The 25,281-nt window shown below is 36.2% G+C and overlaps 2 protein-coding genes across 6 annotated transcripts; one reads left to right on the top strand and one right to left on the bottom strand.

The window, feature by feature from the left end:
- Positions 1-3,051: 3,051 nt before the first annotated feature.
- Positions 3,052-25,133, top strand: LOC123714720. Of its 5 annotated transcripts, XM_045669136.1 has the most exons (18): positions 11,697-11,998; positions 12,078-12,307; positions 12,632-13,012; positions 13,403-13,535; positions 13,869-14,113; positions 14,380-14,769; positions 15,023-15,195; positions 15,399-15,914; positions 16,725-16,868; positions 17,516-17,610; positions 18,249-18,498; positions 19,853-19,967; positions 20,155-20,868; positions 21,636-21,787; positions 22,110-22,321; positions 22,987-23,246; positions 24,626-24,766; positions 24,869-25,133. In XM_045669136.1, exons 2-18 carry the CDS (start codon positions 12,079-12,081, stop codon positions 24,994-24,996), a joined length of 4,278 nt encoding a protein of 1,425 aa, XP_045525092.1. In that variant the 5' UTR covers positions 11,697-11,998; position 12,078; the 3' UTR covers positions 24,997-25,133. The 5 variants fall into 5 exon arrangements, with proteins under 5 accessions (XP_045525094.1, XP_045525096.1, XP_045525092.1 ...); XM_045669138.1 differs by lacking the exons at positions 11,697-11,998; positions 12,078-12,307 and adding an exon at positions 3,052-3,211; XM_045669140.1 differs by lacking the exon at positions 15,399-15,914 and having other exon boundaries at positions 11,695-11,998.
- On the bottom strand, positions 3,912-6,556 carry LOC123714721 (small G protein signaling modulator 3 homolog). Its single transcript, XM_045669142.1, has one exon. It carries the CDS (start codon positions 6,430-6,432, stop codon positions 4,045-4,047), a length of 2,388 nt encoding a protein of 795 aa, XP_045525098.1. The 5' UTR covers positions 6,433-6,556; the 3' UTR covers positions 3,912-4,044.
- Positions 25,134-25,281: the final 148 nt, after the last annotated feature.

Raw genomic sequence — 25,281 nt, 5'->3', positions numbered from 1 at the left:
AATAGTTTTTATTAGACTGTGGAATTTAGAATAGTTGGGTTTGCCTTGTATTGTATGATGAAGGGGTGTGAAAAAGTAAAAACGACAACAAGATAGGGCAGTCAATTAAACAGTGCATGCATATTTTAGTATACTCCTTCATAACAAAAGCAAATTACAGGCATTTTATACAATTTCTGTTATTGAAAGATTTGCATACACGTTTAAATTTGTGTCTATTATGCGGCTATACGAGAAAATGAACGTTTCAAGTCTTTCAGCCTTCATAGAGTCTGGAGGTATATAGACAAGGCCGATATGGAGATTTCGCTGGTTGTTGACTGCCAATGAATTATGGGGTATAGTTATCCAGAGTGTTTCAACACTTTTGCAGTTCCACTCAGGCCTCACATAAATCTCAATTAAAAGCAAATTGACAAGATACATAGATCAGCAGCCCTCCCCCTATATTTTTACTTAAACTTGATTTCGTCCTGTCACGTCGAAATATCTGGTACTCATCACTGCACAGTTCATTGTCATAAAAACTGTTACTAAGCCATGACTCGGTTATTAAAATAACATCAAAAGTACAAGTAAGTAGATTATGATAAAATTCATTTGTTTTTGTACGCAAGCCACAAACGTATTGATAAAAAAAGTTAAACTTTTGTCAAACATTGAAATACATAGAGATTGTACCAACTTTAGTGTAGACTTTTAATAGAACTTTGTCATTTGGCTTTGTTATGCACCTTGCTAAAGTTATAATTCAATGAACAATGCGATCTTAAAATGCAATTTTTGAAATGAATAGTTTAAGTAATCTACAATACTAAGTTTAATAGTGAATTTATGCATCGTTAATATCATCACAAAATATTGGCCCATATGGAACCAGAAAATCACGTGTAGTAATTTAAAGAGGAAAAAACAATGGAAATATGTTAAATCAGCCATGAAATATATACTACTCTCCAATGATACATACGATTAATACATAGTAGTAGGTTCAACAAATTATTTTTGCCAAATACCGTTCGAAATTTATGGTTACAGCAGGGGACTCTTCGTTACGGAATAAAAAAATCCACAGTTGCGAACTTATTTAACGTATTTAACACTTTTATCGACTGCCAGTGTTTTCGCCTCCTCTAGAAGATGCTTATTGTCTGGGGTCAAATGCTCATTTACATAGAATCTTTTCGAATCCCCTGACATTCCTATATCAGATATATGGATTACCCGTTTTTTACGTAAGCCACATAATATTTTGTCTTTTATTTCGTGTGTTTTCAAGCGCACCACGATGGTTTTTGCTTTGCCAGGCATAGATTGTTCATTCTATTCCACTGTTGTTGCTTATTTATCTGGCATCGTAGTTCGTCTATAATATAATTATTATTTTGAATATCATTTTTGAATTTATTTAATTCCTCTCTTAGACACTCAGTTTCCTTCAAGAAGGTGTTGATGATATAATTGATCTCTTCCCTTATCTCGAGAAAGAGAGACATTTTCAGAAATTCGAAGTGACCATGTTTGGAATCTATAGCCTGGTTACAAGTAGCGGCACGAAACTCTAGCGCTGACCGTTATTGCGCATAAGTAAAAAATAAGGTACCTGAGGGGGACTAGCGGAATGAAGAGCGGGCGCGCGTAGCGTCGATTGACTCTCCAGTCGCATTCCGTCCCCCGCACCGATACGACGCCCCGCGCACATCCCGTGTACAGTCGCGTCATTAATATTATTGTTACTGTTGTTACATTTTGTTGTTTTTTGTTACGTTTGAATTTGTTAGTGTTTTGTTGTTTGTTATTTGTTTTTAAGTTTGTTTGTGACTTTAAAGTGAATATGCCCAGAACAAATACTGTTTTGAAAAGACAAGCCAGGAAAATGGTTTATGACGTGATTTGTTAAATTCGTGAAGCAATATCGCCAAGAGGGAAAGCCTATTGTTTATACAGACTAATCTTACGTAGATTCATCGCACTCTTCTTCAAAAGCCTGGACCGATGGTACTACTAAGGGGCTTAAGAAACCTATTTCGAAAGGACAGCGAGTTGTCATTGTCCACGCAGGGTCTGCTACAGGGGTTTATACCTAATGCGTTGCTGACTTTTAAAGCTGGTACCAAATCAGGCCACTATCACGACAATATGATTTTTGAAAACTACGAAAAATGGCTCCGAACCTACAACCCAGTTCCGTCGTGGTAGTCGACAACTATCACCTGGCAACATAATAAGCAGTGGGATCGCGCCCCAACCTCTAATTCTAAAAAAGCTGACATGCAGGCCTGGCTCACTGAAAAAGGTATACAGTACGAGGAAACACATTTGAAACCTCAGTTATACAATTTAATAAAGATCATCAAAGATAAATTTAAAACATTTTCGATTGATCCAATCCTTGCTGAACGAGGTCATCAGGTACCACCATACCACCCCGACCTAAATCCGATTGAAATTGCATGGTCGGATATTAAACAATATGTAGGCAGCAAAAATATAAAATGGAGTGTCAGTAAATGTATAGACCTAATACAAGAAAAGGTTTTACTAATGGGTACAAAATAAATGGATTGGCAAAAGTTGTGTAAAAAGGTGAAGGATATAGAAGAGCAATATGCAAAGAGTGATCATGTCGTGGATTTGGTAACAGAACAATTCATTATTCATGTCGATGGAGATAGTTCCGAGGATAGCAATGAAGATGACGCTAGTGCCGACGAACGAAGCAGTCCTGAGCCCGGGCCCTCAGTAAGCAAAAGGCCTTGTCGCGAGACCATTGAAGTCGTGATACCGTTATCTGATTCAGATTAATAAAAGATTACAAATTAAAAGATATTTTTTTTTATTTTTCTACATCCCATAAACTTGTTAAAATATCTTAGGTATTTTTTGGAAATACGTTCTATGTACAGACACTTTTTTACTGTCTTATTATATCTTATAGATAGGTAATATTACTTACATGCGCGATAGTAATCATGCGCAGCAGCAATCCTTTACATTTCGGTCAGCTTAATATCGTTATTTATGTAAGCATTAATCAAAGTGGCATATAATGTATTGCGTGCGCGACAGTACACATGCGCAGCAATCCCCTCCACGTATCGGCCAGCCCTAGACTTACGTGCCGCTGCCTATACGCAGCGGTCACAAAACCCTGTATCATTGTGTTGTGGCCGGAACATTATCAGGAGAGGTTCGAGGAATCGATTACTACGTAAGACTCTAAAGCATTTCGTACATCTGATTTGCTTACTTATGTCCAGATCCCTGGAGCAAGCAATACACTTAGGCATTATAAAATATAGTTATGATTATTCAAGTGAAGATATATATATATATGTGTTTATGATTGACAGCGCTTCGGCAAATATTGGAAAAGGGTTTCGAGCATAATTGGCAGTCCACGTTGAAAGCAGGTCATTTTATCCTTAATAAAACATAGATACCTACCTATTACCGTTTCATTAACTCTTGTGTGGAACTAACATTGAAGTTTCAGTTCCATGAATAATCTGGTAATGCATTCATAATTTGTAGAATTTCGTTATGATTATTTTCGAATACCCTAGTATTATTATCGACATCAGGCATTATGAGTTTGAAATTATATTAGATTGCCAAAAGTTTTAGCGAGTGTAGATATTTTCTTTTCTTTCGCTGGTCTTTTGTTTGTGCATACTAGTAATTCGAAAGCAAATCACCATATTATAGAATTTGACAAATCTGTGGATGAGATTTTGATAAATATAAATTAGTTTGTTAAAAACGCAATTGTTTAAATTAATTAAATATAAAACAATTACAGAGAAATAAATTACTATTATATTTTGCTTGAATTTTAATTAAGAAATATATTTGACTAGAATCCAATATTTTTAAATAAAACTTCGAATATTGCACATATTTTTATTAAAGGTACCTACATATTTTTTTTTTATTTCTAACAGCAAATAAAATACTATACAATTTAATATAAATCTAATTAGTTAGATGTAAAGCATATATGTACAGTAGTGAAAATATTTTATAATAGACTAGAGAAAAAGCTCACAAATCCCATGAAAATAAGTGATGTTTAACTAACATATCTCTGACCCCTTCTTTTAATGGCTGATTCTGTGTATCTTTCTTAAGTGGAAGTTCCCAATTTGGATTTAAGTTAAAGCCAAATTGTGACAATATGCGTAACTCACATTTAATTTGTACCCACCCTGGGGAATTGATAAAAGACCATGGGTGGTACCATTTTTGGACAACATCAACACACGAACATAGGACTTCAAGCCACAAATGTAATGCTTCCTCATTTAATCCCATACAAATGAGAGTCCGCAACTTGACGTCCATCTGTGCATGTGCATTGTTATGAGATAAATTAATGGCTTGGACACATCTATATAATAATTCTTCAGGAGTTAACACTTTACCATCTTCATCTAATCTGTATGTTTTACATAAAACTAAACGGCTGTAGACAGAATTAAAGTGCCTCTCAACTTCCCTTGATGAAGCTTCCTCAATGAATAGCCATGGGTGACAGGGGCCATCTAAAAAGCTTGGTTTTTTAATACCATGAAGTAGTACTCTTTTAAAGGCAGGTGCAAGTACTCCTCGGACTAAATGGGCAGCTTTTTCTGTAACTGAATCATCTCCAGCTCTACTGTATTTAACTCCTTTTTCATCTAATAATTTTACAAATCTTGCTGGAAACCAACCTCTTAGCCCATTTAATTCACCTATCCAACAATGTTCATCACGTGAATTTATAACTTCAATGACATCATTTTTTCTAAAGCCAAGTTCATTGCCATCTCTTCTTTCGAAGTCTAATAATGCTTTAGCCCTTCTCCGTTTACTCCTAGAAACATTAACATACCTTTCCCTATCAGCAGCATGGCTTTGCATGCTGTAGTCAGCTGTGAGCTGAACTTCAGAAGTTAACTGTGGTTCTAAGGCAAGAAAATGCCTGGCGACTTGTAAAATAGCTTCTCGAAGATCAACAAGAATTTCTGTTTGTTTTACATTCTTAGAGACAGCATCTTCATTATTAGTATCATCTCCAAAGAGCATGGTTTGGATCACTGATTTACTTCTCTTAATTTGACGCCTTTGTAACTGTTGCTTTGGAAGATTAGGGACAGCATTTGGATTTCCAACTAGAGCTCCTTGATCAGCCATTAAATAGGCTAGGTGTCTTCTTCTATGTGTTTCTATAAGTGCTGGGCTTAATGTGTCTCCACAAACCTCATCAATAGTTTTTATTAAAAGATCCACATCATCAATTTCACCAGGAATATCTGACAGTGCATTAAAGATTTGAGCCGAATTTGATATTTCTGTAAACCTGTTTTCTTTGATTTTCAACATAGCTAATGTCACTTTAAATAGTACAATTGAACCATCTAAAAAGAAAAGATCCCAAACTCTCAGTAAAATTTTCATGTGAACAACATTTGCATATAGAGTTAAAAACCAATGCATAGTAATAAGAGACAGTTCAATGTCATGAGCATTTAAAACTTGATCAATTCCTGGCAAATAAGATGATATAAGACTTCTAAGAACTTTTTGATCAGCTTGTATACCTATTAAAGTAGAAGAATAATATGATGCTGGCAATAGATCCTCTACAGTTGTGCACATTATCCAAAAGGCCTCTTCTTCTTCCATGAGTAACAAAAGGGATGCAGCTATCATTCCAGTTCCCTGACAGTATCCAATATCTGGGTAAAGCCAAGCAAGAGCCCTCAAAATTCTTCTCAAGCGTGGTACTCCAGTGCTTGTTGAATGGGAGAAGCACACATTGTTTGGTAAAATTTGCACCAGATCCTTTTCAATTTGTTTACTAGTGACCAAACCATCATCACTTGATGCTCGAACAATTTCATGATATGTTATTTCCGTTGTTAAGTGTTTTCGATTAGCTCCACAAAGGTGCATCCACACATGTGGTCTAAGCGAGTGTGGTATTCCATCTTTAACCATATTTTGTAACTTATCCGTTTTTTCCATTTTATTTTCATTTTCAGAGAAATTAATCTCTTTACTAAAGAATTCCCACTGAAGGCGATGTTGGTCATCTTCAATAAATGATGAGGCAAGTAATTTATTAGAACTTTGCTCGGGTCCATCCTCCTCATCAACACAAAACCCAAATTCATCAAATCTATAGTCGGGAAGACCTCCGTGACCTTCTGACTCAGGTTGTGCAAGTTTAGCCATTATATCTTGAGGCACCATACTCGGTGTAAGCGCTGAGAATGATCCTCCAGGTGCTGGTAGAAGTTCATCAGCTACATTCATACCACGGATTGCATCTATTACATCTTCTGGGTCATCATCTGCTAGAGCAGCACTTAACTTACGTTCATGTTCTTCACGACCAACGTAACCGACGTGGTCACGCGAACTAAATAATGATTTCGCTATATCCATGTTTACTAATTGACCATTACACAAAAAATAAGATTATTGACACATACTTTCTAAACAACTATCTGTATCTATATTAATTTGTATTATTATTTATTGAATAACTAAGATGGCGTTTTTTTTTTAATTTTATGCTAGAGTAGATAGCGCTTACACCAGAGCACAGAGTCTAAAATAATATAGTAGAAGTAAAGAAGCCCACCTAACTTCAGCCCCATACTTAAACGCCTAGACATTTCTATACCGTAATAAAACATTTTTATTCGTCAAGTAAATCTATATGGTATATAGACTTAAAAACAATCAAATAAAAATAATATTTAAAATCAAAGAAACCTAATGAATGTGGGGTCCGAAATCAGGGCATGGTCTTGGTGGGAATAACTGACGAAGTGAGGTCAGCATTGCCTAAAAAAAAACAAAAATCCATGCGTTGTGTTATATAGACGTCCATCCTGAGACCTGCAGTACCCACGCTGATATGTGCCCACAACCTAAACATGCAGCTGAGCTGAGGATGCAGGGAAAAAGGCGAACATTCTATACCTCAAAACAGAATCCACTCACTAAGGAGAAATTCGCATAAAACCGATCTTGCCTGGAAGCCCTGGAAGTACTACTACTACTACTACCCTACTAGACTAGGATATAGTGAGTTAATTTCTGGCTTGTTTGTTAATCCAGACACAGTGACAAACAGGACTCATCATTTACCAACGACTTGTACACGGACACGAATTGTTTTTTTGAGTGACACAGACATTCGAATAGCACAAGCTAAACCAGAAATCCTTAGATACAATCTGCTTATACTTGGTTTAAGCGAAGTATGTTGAAATTGTTTTGATGAATTGAGAACATTCAAAGGCCTAACATTTCTATTCTTCGGCAAGGAAAATGAAGAGGACGACCTCAAATATGCTGTCGCTTACTCCGCAAAAAAAGTCTTATGGACTGGAAAGTGATCTCGGACCGAATCATCTGGGCTTTATTCAACTCAAGAGCCCGGAAGACCGGATTTCCATAGGTAAACATGAAGTTCGAGTGCACAAGGAGTATGATGAACCGTTTAGAGTATTGCCAATATCTTGCCCTTTCACCATGACCTCACCATCGGTGGGACATTATTGTGGATGTGTAGAGAATGTGGAAAGCGTTCATAAATTTAAATACGATGGAAGCGTTGTGTCTGAAACTGGAGGTACAGAGGTGGACATTACTTTACGCCAAGGTTCAAGAAACATTCTAACAACTTCGGCCTGAATGGCAGTCATGGAAGTTGAAATATTGGTAGACCCAAGGTCTACCATATTCAGATCCAATGTCAAATCTTTGCTGCTATATGGGTGTGAAATGTCACTAACGATATCTTGCACCAGCTCCAAGTCTTTGTCAACCATTGTCTTCGCCGTATTTTGGGTATCTACTCGCCAGATCTATCTAGAATACATCTATATCCTAGGGCCTACCTCTATCAAATTAAAACCTAATTACTTGTGATGACCCCATTAAAAAAAGTACTAAGTTTTCCCATTTAAGGGCTAATTTCGTATAAATGAAAATAAATAGAAAAAAAGAATTACAATACGTACGTATTTTAAGCGAAGGCACTATTTATTTATATAGTTGTAGGTGATTAGTACGTGTCGTAATGAAACAGTGATGTGTCCTGACAAGGACAGTTGTAAACGTTATCGTCATGAAACAATAATTTGTTCTCAAAGTTCTGTTCTTTTTGAACTTTGAGAACTTGGAGAACTTGAACTTAATTGCGTTATCGTTAGACCACGATATCGAAATGTTCTGAGGAGAACACGTTCGTACGCTTCGACGGTTGCGCGCAGAAAAGGACAACTTTTTGCCGCGCCTCGATTTAGCTCCTTAAGTCCGTGCGACAAGTTGCAGACTCCACCACACCGCAATAGCTACGACCACGTCTAGGATCAAGGCTCGATCACTGTCCGTAGTGACTTTCAATGCAAACGGTTTCAAGCCGCAGGCAGATTTGGTTCGAGATTTCCTCGTTCGCCACCAAATAGATATTTTCCTAGTACAGGAATCTTTTCTCAAGCCCAGCGTTCGCGCTCCCAGATTCGCGAATTACAACGTAGTGCGAAACGACCGAACTACGGCGAAAGGCGGTACGCTCATTTATTATAGACGAGCGCTTCACTGCTCGCCGTTAGACCCGCCCTCCCTTACCAACATAGAGTGCTCTGTGTTGCGCGTAGCCATGACCGGCCATCAGCCGATTATTATCGCGTCGGTGTACCTCCCTCCCGCCAAGGACATACTAGAGAGCGATCTCAGAACCCTGTTTGTGATGGGCCCCTCGGTCTTATTAGTCGGGGATCTCAATAGCAAACACGGGGACTGGAATAGTTCAAAACAAAACCCTAATGGGTTAGCCCTCAATAGGCTTATAGACGTGCTCAATTTCAACGTCATTGCCCCCATACAACCGACTCGCCGTGGCATAACAGGCAACGGCCTTCTCTCAACGGACGTCATAGATGTAGCGGTTTTACGTAACGTGGCACTACAGCCGCAAAGCGTAGAGACGTTACACGAGTTAGACTCGGATCACTTCCCGGTTCACTTTGAATTCGGCCCTCCTAACACTCGAGAGAAGAGGTTCAAGTCCATTGTCGACTGGCAGAAGTTAGACGAGGCCCTCAAGCCCGCCGACACCTCTGCCCTCCCAAATGTCCCCGACAATTTAGTCTCGTCCGTTCACGCGTTAGACGCGATCTCCTCGGTCACTAATCACATTCAGACCAAGGTCGCCGAGTCGTCCCGGAAGGTCCCAGATGAGTTCGCTCAACGCTGGGAGCTTCCCCCGGACGCGAGGCGTCTATTGACCGAGAAGAACGCGGCGACTCGCGCCTTCGCCAGAGCACCGACCGACGAAAACCGCAGAGCACTCCGCGCCTCGCAGCGCCGAGTCAAAGAGCGCATGCGGGAAATTAGAAACGAACGCTGGGACCGTCTTACCAGCGAATTGTCACCTTCGCACACGGCCTATTGGTCTCTCGCGCGTTCCCTTAAAACCGACACGGTGGCGTCCATGCCCCCTCTCAAGCGTCCAAATCTGCCTGACGCATTCGACGACGACGAAAAAGCCGAGTGCTTAGCCGTCAACCTAGTGGAGCAGTGCACCCCGTATCTCGATCATAGCGACCCGGCGCACGTCGAACACGTGAACCGCGAGGTCAAACGCATCGTAGCACTGCCCCTCCCTCCCAAGCCGCTCCCTCCTACGTCAATCGCCGAGGTCAAAACTCTAATAAAGAGTTCACTGCCTCGTAAATCTCCAGGTCTCGACGCCATCTCGAACAAGGTCCTCCGGTGCCTCCCGCCCCATCTGATATGCCTACTAGTGTCCATTTTCAATTGCCTCCTTGAAAACTGCACCTTCCCGGCGCAGTGGAAAGAGGCCATTGTCATTGGTATTCACAAACCAGGCAAACCCCGTAACAACCCCACTAGTTACCGCCCTATCAGCCTTCTCAATACGCTTAGCAAGCTTTACGAGAAGGTACTCAAAAAGCGCCTCCTAGACTTTGCCCTAGATAAGGGGCTCATTCCCGATGAGCAGTTTGGCTTCAGGCCGGCCCACTCGTGCGTTCATCAAGTCCATCGAATCACGGAGCACATCCTCTCCGGGATGAATAGCTCCCTGAAACCGAGAGCCACGGGTGCGCTCTTCTTCGACATAGCGAAAGCTTTCGACAAGGTCTGGCACAACGGCTTGGTTTACAAGGTCTACCACCTTAATGTGCCACTAAGACTCGTGCGTATCGTACACGACTTCTTGTCCGACCGCTCAATGCGCTATCGCGTAGAAGGAACGTTATCGTCTCCTCGCCCCATCATGGCCGGAGTCCCTCAGGGCTCGGTCCTCTCGCCCCTTCTGTTCACGCTGTATACCGGCGACATCCCTAGGGCTCCCAATGTGGAGCTAGCCCTCTATGCCGATGACACCGCTCTCTATACCACCCACAAAGATAGAGGTGTCATCGTGGACAGACTCCAGACCGCTACCACGTCGTTAGGCGAATGGTTTCGGAAATGGGGCTTCCAAATAAATCCCGAGAAAAGCGTAGCAGTTCTCTTTGCCAGGGGCAACCCCGGTGCTAACGCTAGGGATAAATTTCACCTCAAGACAGAGGTAACCCTATACGGGCAAGCCATCCCATGGCAAAAGTCCGTCAAATATCTAGGAGTCACGCTCGATAGCGGCATGTCTTTCCGAAAGCACATAGCCGCCGTTCGCAAGAAGGCCCATTTTGTCCTCTCTCGCCTTCATTTCCTCCTAAATAAAAGGAGTCAAATGTCTCTCAGACACAAGGTGACCCTGTACAAGGCATGCATCCGACCGTGCATGACATACGCTAGCGTAGTCTTTGCGCATTGTGCCCCCTCCTATATTCACCGGCTACAGGTGCTTCAGTCGCGATTCATGAGAATCGCGACCGGTGCGCCCTTCTATGTGAGAAACGTCGATCTCCATCACGACCTGGAGCTCCCTACCATAGCCCAATGGATGAAGTTGGCGTCCACACGCCACTTTGACAAGGCTAAACACCATCCCAATCCGCTGGTGCGTAATCGCATCAACTATTACCCCTTCCCGACAAAAAAGGCTCGTAGGAGGCCCCGACACATACTAACGGATCCGGATGATCCAATTACCGTAGCAAACGATAAATTAAAAGCCGCCCGCGCGGCCAAAAATAATAAAAATAGCCAATCACAGATTAGGGTAAAAAACCGCCTTCACCGGGGAAGGTGAGGACCTTTACTTCGCACTTCGCTCACTCCAGTGAGCTTCCGTCCTGCCCTTCAGGCGATTGACCGCCCCGCGACGGCCCAAGCCGAGGTTCGAGTCTCACAGGAGACGCCCTTGCGCTAGCCGCGGGATAAAACGCCATTCTGGCCGAGCTACGCTCGCCAAAACAGCCCGAGCTGAGCTGTAAAGGCCCTTAAGGCCAACAGCGAGATTCCTTTTTAAAAAAAAAAAAAAAGCGCCTCGATTTTATCGTCTACGCACCCTTCGCATCTTGGTACCACATGTTACCACTAGTGGCCAGTGTAGGATAACTTTTATATATAAATCTACAGTTTTAAAAAATAAACACATTCCACATTCCATCTTCACCTCTTCTCAACGAATTATTAGGAAGTTTTAATTTAACCAAATAAGGACCAATCAACTTAAACCAAAACTAACCTAAATAGTCTTATAGAGTGTAGTCTAGTATAGTAGTTAATAAACCATAGACTAAAGTATGAACAAGGGAGTAGGGATATGAATATGGCTTTGTTTATTGGACACCTTTTTCCTACAAAATAACAAATTCCAATTACCCTTTGACCTAAAATCTGTTTTAAATATTGTAATACTTTGCTTTCAAAGCGATTCCTTATTGTAGTTTCTAATTGAATCGTTTATATTGTTACAACACCAGTTAATTTGTTGCGGAGTGTTGTGTTGATTGTGTGTATGTCCTATGTCATAACTCGTAACCCTTAATAAATTCTAAAGGGTATACTGTAATTGGCTAAGGTAATTATTAATTTATAATACCCACATATGGACGTACATGATTAAACTACTAAGTTCTAAAGTTGTTTACATAACATAGGATGGCCGAAAAACAGTGTTGCATAGAAAATTGTACTTCCTCATCATTAAGAAATGAAGACGTTGGAGTGACATATCATAAGTTTCCCAAAGATCTAGATATTTACAATAGTTGGATTCGTATTACCCATACAAGACCTAACGCTGACAATAATTTATATGTGTGTTCAAGGCATTTTTGTAAAAGTGATTTTCAAATGTATCAAGAATCAAAATATGTACTAAAGTCAGGTATCTGTTAATAGACATTTTGTAGAAGTGTAGTATATGGATACTTGCTTGCTTGTATTGTATTGGATATCTCACATAATCTTACATTTATACATATTATGATTATTTGCTAGAGAGTTATATGAAATATGTAAAATTATTATATTCATTAATTATTTTTATATTTAATTAGTTTTTGAAAGTAGTGAGCGAGTTATATTTGTTTGATGCATCTTTTCCTTTATATTTGTTAATAATGCATTTATCTATTGTGTGTACTTTCAGTAGATTTCTATATATTAACATATTTCTAATGTTTATATTTATGACATTCATGTTTTTCAGGAGCATTGCCATCAATATTTCCGTGGACTATGGCAGAAGGCGATGACTTTCCTCAGGCTCATATTGGCAGTTTAATTAAGGATGATCATAATGATAATGTTAATACATGCAATAGCATTAAAGATTCAGACCCAGAGAATATAGAATCAATAAAGAAATTCATTGAGGGTCAACATCAACAGCAAAAAATGATAGAGAATGTAGACAATTTGAACACTTTAAGCGACTTAAACTTAAGTGTAACAGCTTTAGATGTAATACACAAGTCCCAAGAGATACCAATTATAGCTAATAGTGTTATGAATATGATTATTGATAGTTCAAATGCGAAGGTAAATCAAAAAGAAGAAATTAAATATAACGTAAACCACTGTGATAAGGGTGAGATTATTTATATTCTAGAATACTAAATTAATGGAATTGTATTACAAAAACCTATGTTAAAAAAATAGTTTTGACTTTAAAAAGAGACAAATTAGCTACAATTAGATAGATTTTTTTATAAATAAGGTCGTATTCCCTTATTAATTCTTTTTACTGGCTCTTAATTTAAATTGGTCCTTTAAAAAACTCATACAGAATGAAAAAGACCTTTCAGGGTATAAATATACTTGCATCTGCATAACGCAGATTATTTTATATATTTTAATTTATATATAGTATGCTGGTGGTTTTGATATGGTTTTACAGACTTCTTAAATACTGTGTATTTATTTAAATATTTTTTTATTTTTTTTATATAAAACTCATTTGTCCTTAATAATTTATCAGGAATAGTGTCATTAAAAGTTGGCAGTAAAGTGGAAGCAAAAGACTTTGGTGGTCAGTGGCATGCTGCATCTATAGTTGAAGTTGATTATGATGAGGTGGAGGTCTTAGTTCATTATGAAAATTCTACTAATATGTATGTATACCATGTGTACTAAATGACCACTTATTAAAAAAAGGGCAACATTTTAATAGAATACAGATCTTTAATTAGAACAGTTCATACAATAAATATTTGATACTATTACCTGATTTTTACACAGATTACAAGGTTTTTAATATGCATATAAAACCTATTTCATAGATAATATTGATGTGTATACTTTTTTGCAATTCAAATTTGGATCCCCATTTCAAATTAAATTATAAACAACTGTCATTATATTGAAAGGTTTAAGTAGCACTAATTATTGATTTAAAAAAATTATTATAATAAATAGTAGGCTTATTTTTATTAAAACAAATTTAGGCCAGATGAATGGATAAGCGTGTCTAGTTCTCGTTTGCGACCTTATAAACCAAATTGGCCCGCTGAAGTAGCGACGCCAAATATGCCTCCGAAAACCACTGGACAGAGCACAGAAGTTTTTCCTAAAGATGAAATTAAGATGGAAGAAAAGAAAAAAGTAACTTTTATTGAAGGAGAGAGGTGTTTAGCGCGTTGGAGAGACAATAAAAGGTTTATGGCTACAATTCAGAATGATTTGGGTAATGGTAAGTCTTTCAGATATCTTTATGTCAAACACAGTCATGCATTATATTAAAGTCTGTAAAATTGTTGTCATGTCGGTGAAATTATTTGTCATTGGCTTTTATTATGTATCTAGTCATAGTAAATGTTATTTATATTATTTATTATAAATGTCACTTAAATGTTTATTTATACTCTTTTAATAAGATACTGAGGCAAATGGGCCTACCGGACAGCCATGAAGGGCAGTAGCCCTGGCCTTTGAGGATTGAGTATTTTCCCTTTTCAGGTCAATATAAAATTGTGTTTGATGATGGATTCCAGTGGAAGTGTTCAGTCACAAGGTTGCATAAATTAAAAGATTCCTCCGGAAAACCTTTTGAGAATCTATCCGTAGATACATCAATGTCTCCGAGTACTTCAGCATTATCTCCGCTGTCACCAGGCATCGGGCCGCTTAGTAAGCCAGCATTCCATACGCACCTCTTTGATCCCACCAGAGACTACTTAGGATCCAAAAGCGAGCGTCGCGAAATGAAAAGAAAACTTAATATTAAGGAAATTTTTAATATCGGTCAGAAAAAGCGGAAAATAAAGCCAGAAAACACTGAACCAAAAAGTGTAAAAAAGAAAATAAAAATTGAACCTAAACCTGTGGAAATTAAGAAGGAATTACCGGGTAAGTAAAAATATAGCAATTTTAAAAATTATTTACATGTACCACAGTAAACCATTTTGATTGATATTTAAAAAGTTATTCTCACGAGACGTTTCTCCTCGATTGTTTCGTTGAGATAATATGAAAATGTATTTAAATAAAAATTCAATTTAAAGAAATCTTTCTAATATATTCTTGTAGTTCTTGAACAGTGACTGGCTAAGTAACTATTAGTAATTAACTAGTCTAAGTAAGCCTTAACATGTTGTTACAGACGCAGTTGCATCAATTATTGGAACAGTAGATGGTATTCCCGAAGACACAAAACCAGAAACACCTGAAAGTAACGATGAAGGTGATGAAAAAATAACTTTGGATGATTTGATTACTTCAAAGGATGAAGCTTCGTACTTGTCAGACTCTGATGCTGCTAACCGCTCGGACCCGGTAAGTGCGGGTTTCATCCAAAATTATTTAGCTTTGTAGCAGTAGCTTTAATAGATATAATTAATTATGTAATAATAGACAAGAATTAAAACATATATTAAATGTTCAAATTGTAGTCAAATGCAGTTACTACTGTAGGTATTACCTTAATTGTATTTGGTTCTTTAAAAAGAAAATCTGCTCAAGTTTAACTCATAATATAGGTTTCTAATGAAGAAGATACTTTAGAAAAATTCGATAATCCCGACGAAAGTATTAACGAAGCGGTAATCGATAAAATGAAAGAAGTAATCAGTAAACTTGAAGATGGTTTGAATAAAGTGGAAAGTATAGAAGACGTAAAAGTATCACCAGAGCCAGAAATAAATCTTGAAGTTATACAAGTCGATCCTAATGACGTGGAAATTGATTTAGAAACGGAAGAAATTGATAAAATTGAAGCAAAAATTGAAGATGAAATGATGACCAAAACAAAACAAAAAACTGAACCAAACGATTTAAATAGACCAGTGAAAATGGAAGAAAAACCAAAGAAGTTAGCATCCAAAGTAAAGAAGAGTAAAAAGTTGAGGTTGTTACAGGAGAAAAAGGTTAAAAAGCAGGTTGAGAAGGTTAAAAATGAATTGGAAGAGATGAAAAAGCAGGTAGAGGAAATGCGAAAGCAAATGTTGCAGAAGACAGAAGAGCTAGCTACGCATCAACAGCAGCGTGCAGCACCGGTATGTACTTTAGGCTTTGTTTTCAGATTAGGTATTTATTTTTAGATTACAAAGACTGATTGTAGTCTGGTTAAATTAAAAATATTAACTGTTTAATGTATTATTTGTAGATCTCATTTTGAATTTTTATTTAAAATGTCATAAGATATAATAGATGCGGAATTAATTAACATTTCAAAATAATTAAAATTAGCTTGTTTGTTTAATAGTTTTATAATAACTTGAAACTTGCTACATTTCGTTTAATGAGTTCTGAGCTGAGACTTTTTGCTAAGTATTTATTTAATAAAGTATATTTTATATATGATGTGGATCTTATATAATGCTGTATCAGGTATATGTTACCCAGTTATCTTTTCTAAAATACATTAATATTATGGTTAACATATGTGTTTCAAAAGATAAAAATACACTTAAAACTCAACTTGCAATTTTTAGATTTTACTAATAGTTTTTTGCTTATATATAAACAAAATAGCGGATTAGGTATCAAATAGGCACTTAACAATGCTTTTTTCATCAGCTCACTACTAAATATATCAAACTCTGGATAAGTAGTGTTTATTCTGTTATGTTTGCGAAGAATTTCAATGAATGTGAACTCCTACGTTGGTTTTTGTAGACGAAATTTGAAAAATCGTTCTAACTTTGAACTTTGGGAAATAATTATGTGACAACAATGTTCTGTAAGAGGTCTCGTAATAAATATATAAAAAACGTATCGACATACGGGATACATTTTTGAATTGTTAGCGTTAATTATTTAACGTCTCGTACGTATTAAAATTTGAGAGATTTTAAAATTTTCAGAACGAAATGCCAGCAAGTTTCCTGTTGCCGGGTGAGTGGTGTTGTCGGTGGGTGAATGGCGAACCAGTGGGACAAGTTCATGAGACGGTGGAGCCCCGGGGAGACGCTCAAAAAAAACCCGCTTTGCCACGACGCACTGTGCTCGTAAGTAAATATGAATAAAAAAAAATCTAAATCTTAGTGCTTAGGTTTATATGGAAATATGTAGATGGCGGTCATGAAAAAGTATACAGACTTCTGTTCAATATGCGTTAGTGGGCTCGTGACTATCTGCACACACTCGTTAATTGCGAACACAGTCTTGCTTACCAAAAGCTAATACCAAAGCGATAACATTTTATTCTGCGCGCACAATATAAAAACACAGGCACAGAGCACAACGTTTTCCTGTCCTGTCTATATTAGCAACTGTAGGCAGAAAAACTCAGTTAACAAGCTCGTGACGAAGTGTTTAACAGTGTGCGTTCACAAAAGCTACACACAGCATTGCTGTTGGAGTCAGAAGCCAAACGCCGATATCTGCTTAGTACGTGTTCTCTTATAGTTTTTCACAAAATGTTTGTATCATGAATCGTACCTTTAAGTAGTCATAAGAACACATACATTACCGTCGGAACAGACAAACATACAAAAACCAATAATAATAATGGTTGATATTTAATATAATTGAATAATAGAACATTTGTATAGAATTCATTCGAAGCAATTCACTTTCGTGTTATTACGTAAGACAATTATAAACATAAAAATGTTTATATCATTTATGAATAATAATGGTTTTCAATTTCCAGGTGGACGACAAACGACTACCCGAAGGTTGGAAGAAAGTTATGGTGAGGAGGAGTTTGGGACAATCTGCTGGAAAATGGGACGTCGTTTTACTCAGGTAAAATTTTTTTTTGTTTGACCAATTATTAGCTTTGTTATAAATAAATTTCTATACAAAACGGTTTGAATTTCTAGTAAAAATATTTAGAAATGTTGCTATATTTTATTTTATTCAGGAGTATTAAATCGATAAATTAAAAACAAAAAACGTTTCAAGTAGCAGAACGTTTAGTTAAAATTAGTTAATTTAAACAAAAAGTATCAATATGATAAGTCGTTTAATTCAGAAAATTTTATATTTAATATCTTATATATAATGTAATTGAAATTAAAGCTGAAGCTTTATTTCAGTTATAAAAATGTTAATCTTTTTAATTTTTATTCACACAAAAGCAAATTACATTGAAATTAAAGCTGAAGATTTCTTTGAGTTATAAAAATGTTAATGTTTTATTTTTATTTAAAAAAAAAAACAAAAGCAAATTACATCTTTAGAATAGTTTTCGTACATAGTCAATATATGCAACATCTTCGATACAAAAAGAGCTCTTGGGAGTGTGCCTTCTTAAGTTCACATATCATTTATGTTTATATACTTTCTAAAACATATTTTTTTTGTCCTAATTTTAACATGTTATGTTTGAGAGAATAACAAAAATCGTTGGGTCTAAATTACATATGAAACTCCTTTTACAGTCCGGATCAAAAGAGATTCCATACAAAGCAAGAGATGCGAACCTACCTCGATCAAACTCAAGGCGAATTTAAAGCTTACGAAAATGCTTTATTGGACTTTGGGGTACATCTGAAGTTGTCCCGAAGAATGGGATGGGTTTCCAATACTGGCCCCTCGAATGCACCCGTTTCGAATGTTTCACCATTTGTAAATAGAAAGAAATTGACCACTAAAGATGGGAAAAAGAGGCTGAAGATACGGAAGCCAAATGTAAGTGCTTTAAGAGAATATAATATTTTATTTTCGACCAGAAGGAACCTGCTTTCTTATTTAACGCACTTCAAATCCTTATTAAAATGATCCTGGTGTGAAAATTTACATTGGAAATTTGAAATGCGCCATAGCGATTGTTGAGCATTGTTCCATCCCTGGTCCCTTCAACGTTCGATCCCCAGCTCTGCAATATAGATTAGTCTATGAGTGTATTTAACAGCCGATGGTGTGTGTCAGGCACAAAATTTTGATCTTGTTGATTGGTTGCACTTGCTTAGAAATGATCACGGAATTAGTAGTTATTAATTCCTATCTTTCAACCTCTAAAAGTTCAATACGTTGAAATCACTAACAAAAAATGGGTATGGTGGTAATGGATATGGGTAATAAATATTTGGGTCCTAGAATAGATACATATTTAAAGTGGTACTTTCATATATCACACGTAATTACCAAACTAAAATCACTTATAGGCAGATTTTGGTCAATATCAAAATGTATTCCGCAATCCGTTCGTCATTAAATTTTTAATTGTTTAGTCAAGCCTCATTTCATATATCTAATTGAAATATGAAGTAAAGCATGCAAAGACAAAATTTCTAACTTACAAACACTACAAAATAAATTAATAAAAGCACTATTTAGGTACAATTTTTTAACACATCCTAATAAAATCTACCCAAAATCTATCCTGGCACCGGCAAACTTCTTGAGCATTAAACAAGGGAGTGGGGGAATGTTTGCGCATCGTACACAGCGCGGAACACAAATGTCAACTGATTTACCAATCACGCGATCGATCTCTAAGTGATACCTAAAAATCGCGCAGAAAAATACAAAAAAATAACTTGGCGATTAAAAGGAGTGGCGGAGAGTTTCTTGCCAGTTCTTCTCTTCCGTTCTACGTCCTTGATTTGGGAACTGGCAGTAAATGTAAAATTAGAAGCATTTAATGTATTGTAATACATTAAATTAATACATTTCTTTTTTTGACGTTCATAAGTGTACATTGTGTTACCAATATGAATAAATGATTTTTGACTTTTGACTAAGATATTAAAGAAAAAGCTATATTATTACTACTACTAAATAAAGTCAGTCTTTTTGGTAAGGTGCAAAATGTCTACATCTTCGTTATTTGTATTGTGGTAAGCTGAACTCGAAACATTGGCGAATTACGGAGATTTCTGATAATTCTGAACACAATATGGTAGCCAATCATAATTAATTTATAACATTAGTACACATTGTTGATAATGTTTTTTTTTTGTAGAAATTAAACAATTAATGTCGAACACACCAAAATGTTCAATAGCAACGAAACGTTAAATATATGTTTTACGATTTACAGTATATCTTGCAAAGACAAGGAGAAGTAGGAGAACCATCTGGTTCATCAGAAAAATCTGGTGAAACGAAAGAAACGAATATTGATATGCAAAATCCTCCAATTGAAAATGGATTTAGTAAGTGTACATTTTTCTTATTACATACCATAGATAACTTCAATTTTTTTTCTTAGATATTTTTTTAAACTCAATTTTAAAGGTATTAGATCCACTGTTCGAACATTTGCTGAATCCTCCGAAAACGTATTAATTTGTTGTAAAAAGTTTTTTCCTTTAATAATTCTTATTTTTGACCGTGTTACAGTATACGTCGGATCTCTCAAAGTCCAAGTAATTGACAGCTTACTGAGATGTCCCGCGGAAGGTTGTCTCAAGAACTTCAGAAATAACACACTCTTAAAGATGCACATAAAGCATTATCATCGCGAATTAAAGAAAATGTTGGGTAACACTCCGAAAGTGTTAGATTTGGCCTACGCTCGAACGAGGCCCTCGGGCGAGAAAGTCAAAAAGAAAGTTATCAAAGTGAAAATTCCAAGAGTTCAAAAATCGAATGTTGTCTTCGATCCTAAACCGGAAGTGAGCGAGCCACAACCGGAACTACGCATCAACATAGCCCCCCTACCCACGGAAGAGACGCAAGAAGATTCACCAAAACTTCGCCAAGCGCTTATACCAAAACCGGTAAAGCGTCCAAAAGTGTTATTACCGGTTCGTAAACCGGAACAGGAGGTCTCCGAAGACGATAAATCAGAAGTGGAGTGTGTCGATTTCGAGGCTGCCATATCTACACATACAGTAACAAAGCCGAGTGACTTCAAACATATAGAAATTAAACCTGCTTTTAGTGAAGATGAAGAATGGCCCATAAATTCTGATGTTGAAACTAGATCTAGTTTCCCTGGTTCCGGTACTCCGGACTCAAAGACAATGGATAAAGTGGCCACACCTATCCCAGGTGTATCTTCAGAGTCAAACGAAGAAGCGAAGGAAGGAGAACTTTACATGTTCACGGAAAGTAAGTTACTAATGTTTTCAATTGTGTTTCCAGCTTCCTAAACGTTAACATTATTCATAAAACATAAAACTGTGTGACTATACTTTAACTAAATAATTTTTTTTCATAACAGCGTCACAATTTGACTATGGGAGACAAAAGAGTACTTTGGTTAGAATAGTACAATTAGATTTATTAAGTTTTTTGTGGAAGTTTGAATATTTTTGAGCTCAAACGGCTAATCATGTAAGGCAAAGTAAAAGTTAGTCACACAAGCTACCTTACAAAGAGACGCAAGCAGACAACACACATAAGGTGTTATTAGTATCACGGTTTATTTATTCATGAAATTAATCATTATTAGTCGTCTTATTTTTATTAATTAATATACACGTTTAAAATAAATTTCGTTTAAGTTACGGTGACTTAGTTTACGAGGCCTAAAATTTCACACACAACAGTCGCATAACACTCACTCACACACAACCACATATTTACTCGGCACCCTTGAGCAAGTAACTACCTAAACCTAAAGGCCTGCAACGCACTTGCGAGTGCACCCTCTGGCAATGTGTCTGTATTATTTAAGGGCCTATACGGTCGCAAAGCTCCAAAAAAAAAACACATTGTTTCTTTGCATTTTTTTGTCATCGTTTCTGAAAGTATGTCGAAAAAAAATATGGTGGAGTTGAGTAGTTTATGTATGCATTTTGAACGACCGATACACGATGTTTCGAGTACGTCTAAACGTATTCTAAAAAATTACCAATTTATATGAAAATTTACAGCCGGTGAACGAATTAAGATCGAGCGTATGAAGCGTGAAGAGATAATAAATTGCCATTGCGGCTTCCGGGAAGAAGATGGACTAATGGTACAATGCGAACTGTGTTTGTGCTGGCAACACGCGCTTTGCCATAATATTCACACTGAGGGAGAGGTAAAAACAATAATTATATAAAAATATTTTTAAGTATAGTGGCATGGTATGGCCAAATATTTTTAGTTATAAGATAATGATTTTAGGCCATATGCTTTAACAACACCACGAAGAGCTAGAAAAATACCAATAGATCAATTTTTTTTTCAAAAGTTTTTATTTAGGTTTTAGTTTGGTTTGATAATTTACGCTACCGACTAACAAGTTGAAGAGATATTCGTCGCTGTTCATGTGAAAAACTAATCGTCGAGTTATGGATATATAAATCAATAACCATATTATATATTATAAAATAGATATACTAGAAAAATAAAATTTACAGGTACCAGAAAAGTACACGTGCAGCATTTGCTTGAATCCAAAACGCGGTCGTCGCTCAAAGCGTTTCCTACACGATCAAGACAGATTGTACGAGGGTCTACTCCCTGGGGCTAAGCCCTGTGAATTCCTGCGCCGCTCTCATGAGCTCTCTGGCAATTTGCTGCGAATACAGGACGCTTTACATGCTATGCGAGTCAAGTACTATGTCGCAACGTGAGTTACTTTTTATTTTAAAATGAAAAATTCAGAACGGTTCTATGATGTAAATCTATAATTCCGAAGTTAAAAAACACAACCATATAAGTCGTTTCCATAGGATTGCAATAGGAATGAAACTTCAATTCCATAGTTTATTTTCTGAGGGTTACACTTGTATTAACGATATAAAAGTACATACATACATACAGTGAAAACTCTATATAACAACACGTTAAATGGAAAGAAGAAAAATGTATAAATAATCCATGACTCCTACTTATTAGTCATGGTTAACAACAGTCTACATGTGCAAGCAATCCCAATTTGTAAACAAAAAGAAAGTTTCGTGTCATGTCATGTCGTCAGTCGAGATTATTGCGGCCTAGAATAATAAAGCGTCAAAAAAACGTACATAGCTGCGCAGTTTTTACTAATTTTAGCAACTTAAAAAGTACTTTATTACGCAATTGTGGTCGGTATTCAGTGTAATGCTATCTAGAGTGTATCATTGTATATAAGACAAGCTAAACCAACCAAAGCCAATTGATTTCGACGCTTTTCAATAGTCGAGGTAGTTCGATGTTGAATCGAGGGATGTTACATGGAGTTTACACTGTATATATAACATTTGATATAACTATTTATGTACTAGGTTTTGTTAAAAAAATATTATTTTTTAGCAAAAAGAACCATCCAAAACTATACCTTTGGGCCAAAGACTGGGAAAACGCTGAATTGAATTTCACACAAGAGAGACTGAATTCTGATTATTCTGATCTCAACATTATCATCAATAATATTGGAAAAGAGAATTTGCCAGTTAAAAGTCAAGACGATGAAAGGGAGGCACTTCTAAACATATCGGGGCCAATTCCTACAGTGCCTTTAGATTTTCCCATTAGTACTACGGAGTTAGAGAGAATGGCCAGGTCTATACAAGGTATTCTTAAATTAGATAGTTTTATTACTCATAAAAAAATCATAATTTAAATTATCAATATAACTGTGATTTATTAGGTACAAATATACCCAGAACATTCCCATTAGTAATGCAATTATAGAATTTTTATAAAAAATACTATAATGCATTTTCTAGTTCTAATATTCAAGTGATTTTTTACTTTTGTATTACTAAAGCGACATTACATATATACCAAAAATAAAGCAATTGTTTTCCTAACATAGAAAAAAAATTAAAAGCTATCTGTATCAGCCAACTAGCTTAATAAGCCGTTCAATTAACAGCCTAGCCTTTGAAATTAACTAGTGGCCTGAAAGATGTTCAGCCGTAGCGTTTGTAACAACATTTCATATAATGGCTAATGCTTAGGCCATTCGTACGATAATGTGACAAGTAAAAAGGTTGAAATATCTGACATAAGAAATTCTTTATTAAATGTATATAAATGTCCTTATAAGTATTATTACGCTCTTAGTAAGTACTGTGGTGACAACTACACTCTTCATACGATTTTTCATTAAACTTTGGAAAATATCTTCAAATTTGGTGTTTGCTGACGTTTTGTGAGTTTGAAGTACGATGAAGGAGGAAAGTGGAACTAAATTGAAATGAACAGGTTAAACAAGCAATGTAACGTCATCGATTCAAGCCTTTTGTCTAGATGTTTGATCAAATGGCTGAATTCAGGCTGTTAGTTGTACGGCTCTGTTTAGTAGAGACTGTTATTTGAAAGGCTAATTAAGCTAGCTGGATGCGACACTATTAAAACTATGGTCCTGGATAGGCAGACATTTTTCGAGTTCTAAATATTTGGTCCAAACTTAATGTTACGTACACTTCAATTATAGTCAAACTGTAAAACGTCTAAATTACTTGACAGTTTCCTTAGTATATAATGTACACTATACATAGATTAATAATTTAATCGCAAGACATGAAAATTATGATTATACTAATTATGTCAGTTAATTCTCATTATTCAATTTATTGTTTGTTTTGATTATTCCGTTAAAAGCCTTAATATTTTTCTTTTAAATCCGTTATAGCGTCCGTGCGGAAAGCGAACCATAGAGAATTGAGGTCTTTGCAGTGCTAAATTTTAAATTAAAATCTTAATTGTTATGACAACACAGATACGTCATTAGAGTTTAACAGTAATAATCTTGAAAATTTGTATGTGTAGTTTTGACAGTAATAATCTTGAAAAGTTTAAAAGTATGTAATTTTTGTGAATAAAATAAATGACGCGTAGATATATAATATATTCGTTTGCATTACCGCCACGCTGGCTCTCTTTCTGCACAGATTCTGCCAAATATAATAGGATATCTAGTTTCATAGTGATAAACTATTTGTAGAGCAAGAATCCCGTGTGTCAGCCCCACAGCCTGAAGCAGCAATTGATAATAATGTTTGTCGGGAACGATTACTAAGGCATGTACAAAGATGTCAAGCGCTTATTGATGCAAGACTTGACTCTATTGAAGCACAGGTTGCTGGTAAGTAGCAACATGTAATTTTTTAAATAATTTTAGATGACATTAAAATTTAAACAAATATTATAAAAGAATTTGTAGATGATATAATCTGTTGTTTTTTAGAATTGGAATCCCAAGATCCTTCATTTGAAGATGATGAAACCGCAGACTTTTTCCCACGAACTAAACAAACCATTCAAATGTTGATGCGAGATCTTGAAACTATGGAAGAGTTGGGTGTTATAACTTAAACATGAAAAAAAATTTTTTGATTCATAGATTTAAAAAAAACTTGTAGATTAAGTTTGATTTTTGTGTATAACAATAGGATAAATAAAGCGAAGCTTTAAAAATATATACTGAAGCAGAAGAAGCAGTTGCCATTTTATTTGAAGTTTTATTTTACATACATTTTTAAAGATTAAGATTCAGCATGTTTCAAATAATTTAAATCATAAATTATGTGTTGATAATTATTTACTTGGTTGGTTTAAAAATATTGGAGCTTAATAGTAGGGGAGCCCAAGCGGGGATTT

This window comes from Pieris brassicae, chromosome 9, assembly GCF_905147105.1.
Source record: "Pieris brassicae chromosome 9, ilPieBrab1.1, whole genome shotgun sequence".
Classification (NCBI taxonomy): Eukaryota; Metazoa; Arthropoda; class Insecta; order Lepidoptera; family Pieridae; genus Pieris; species Pieris brassicae.
This window is presented reverse-complemented; position numbering and strand designations above follow the sequence as displayed.

Bases quoted from the DNA above. Each gene is read 5' to 3' on its own strand.
- LOC123714720 (XM_045669136.1), top strand. From the start codon at position 12,079: ATGGCCGAAAAACAGTGTTGCATAGAAAATTGTACTTCCTCATCATTA. The intron at 13,013-13,402 runs GTGAGATTATTT...ATAATTTATCAG, and splicing joins CGTAAACCACTGTGATAAGG to GAATAGTGTCATTAAAAGTT. The intron at 22,322-22,986 runs GTGAGTTACTTT...ATTATTTTTTAG, and splicing joins GTCAAGTACTATGTCGCAAC to CAAAAAGAACCATCCAAAAC.
- LOC123714721 (XM_045669142.1), bottom strand. From the start codon at position 6,432: ATGGATATAGCGAAATCATTATTTAGTTCGCGTGACCACGTCGGTTAC.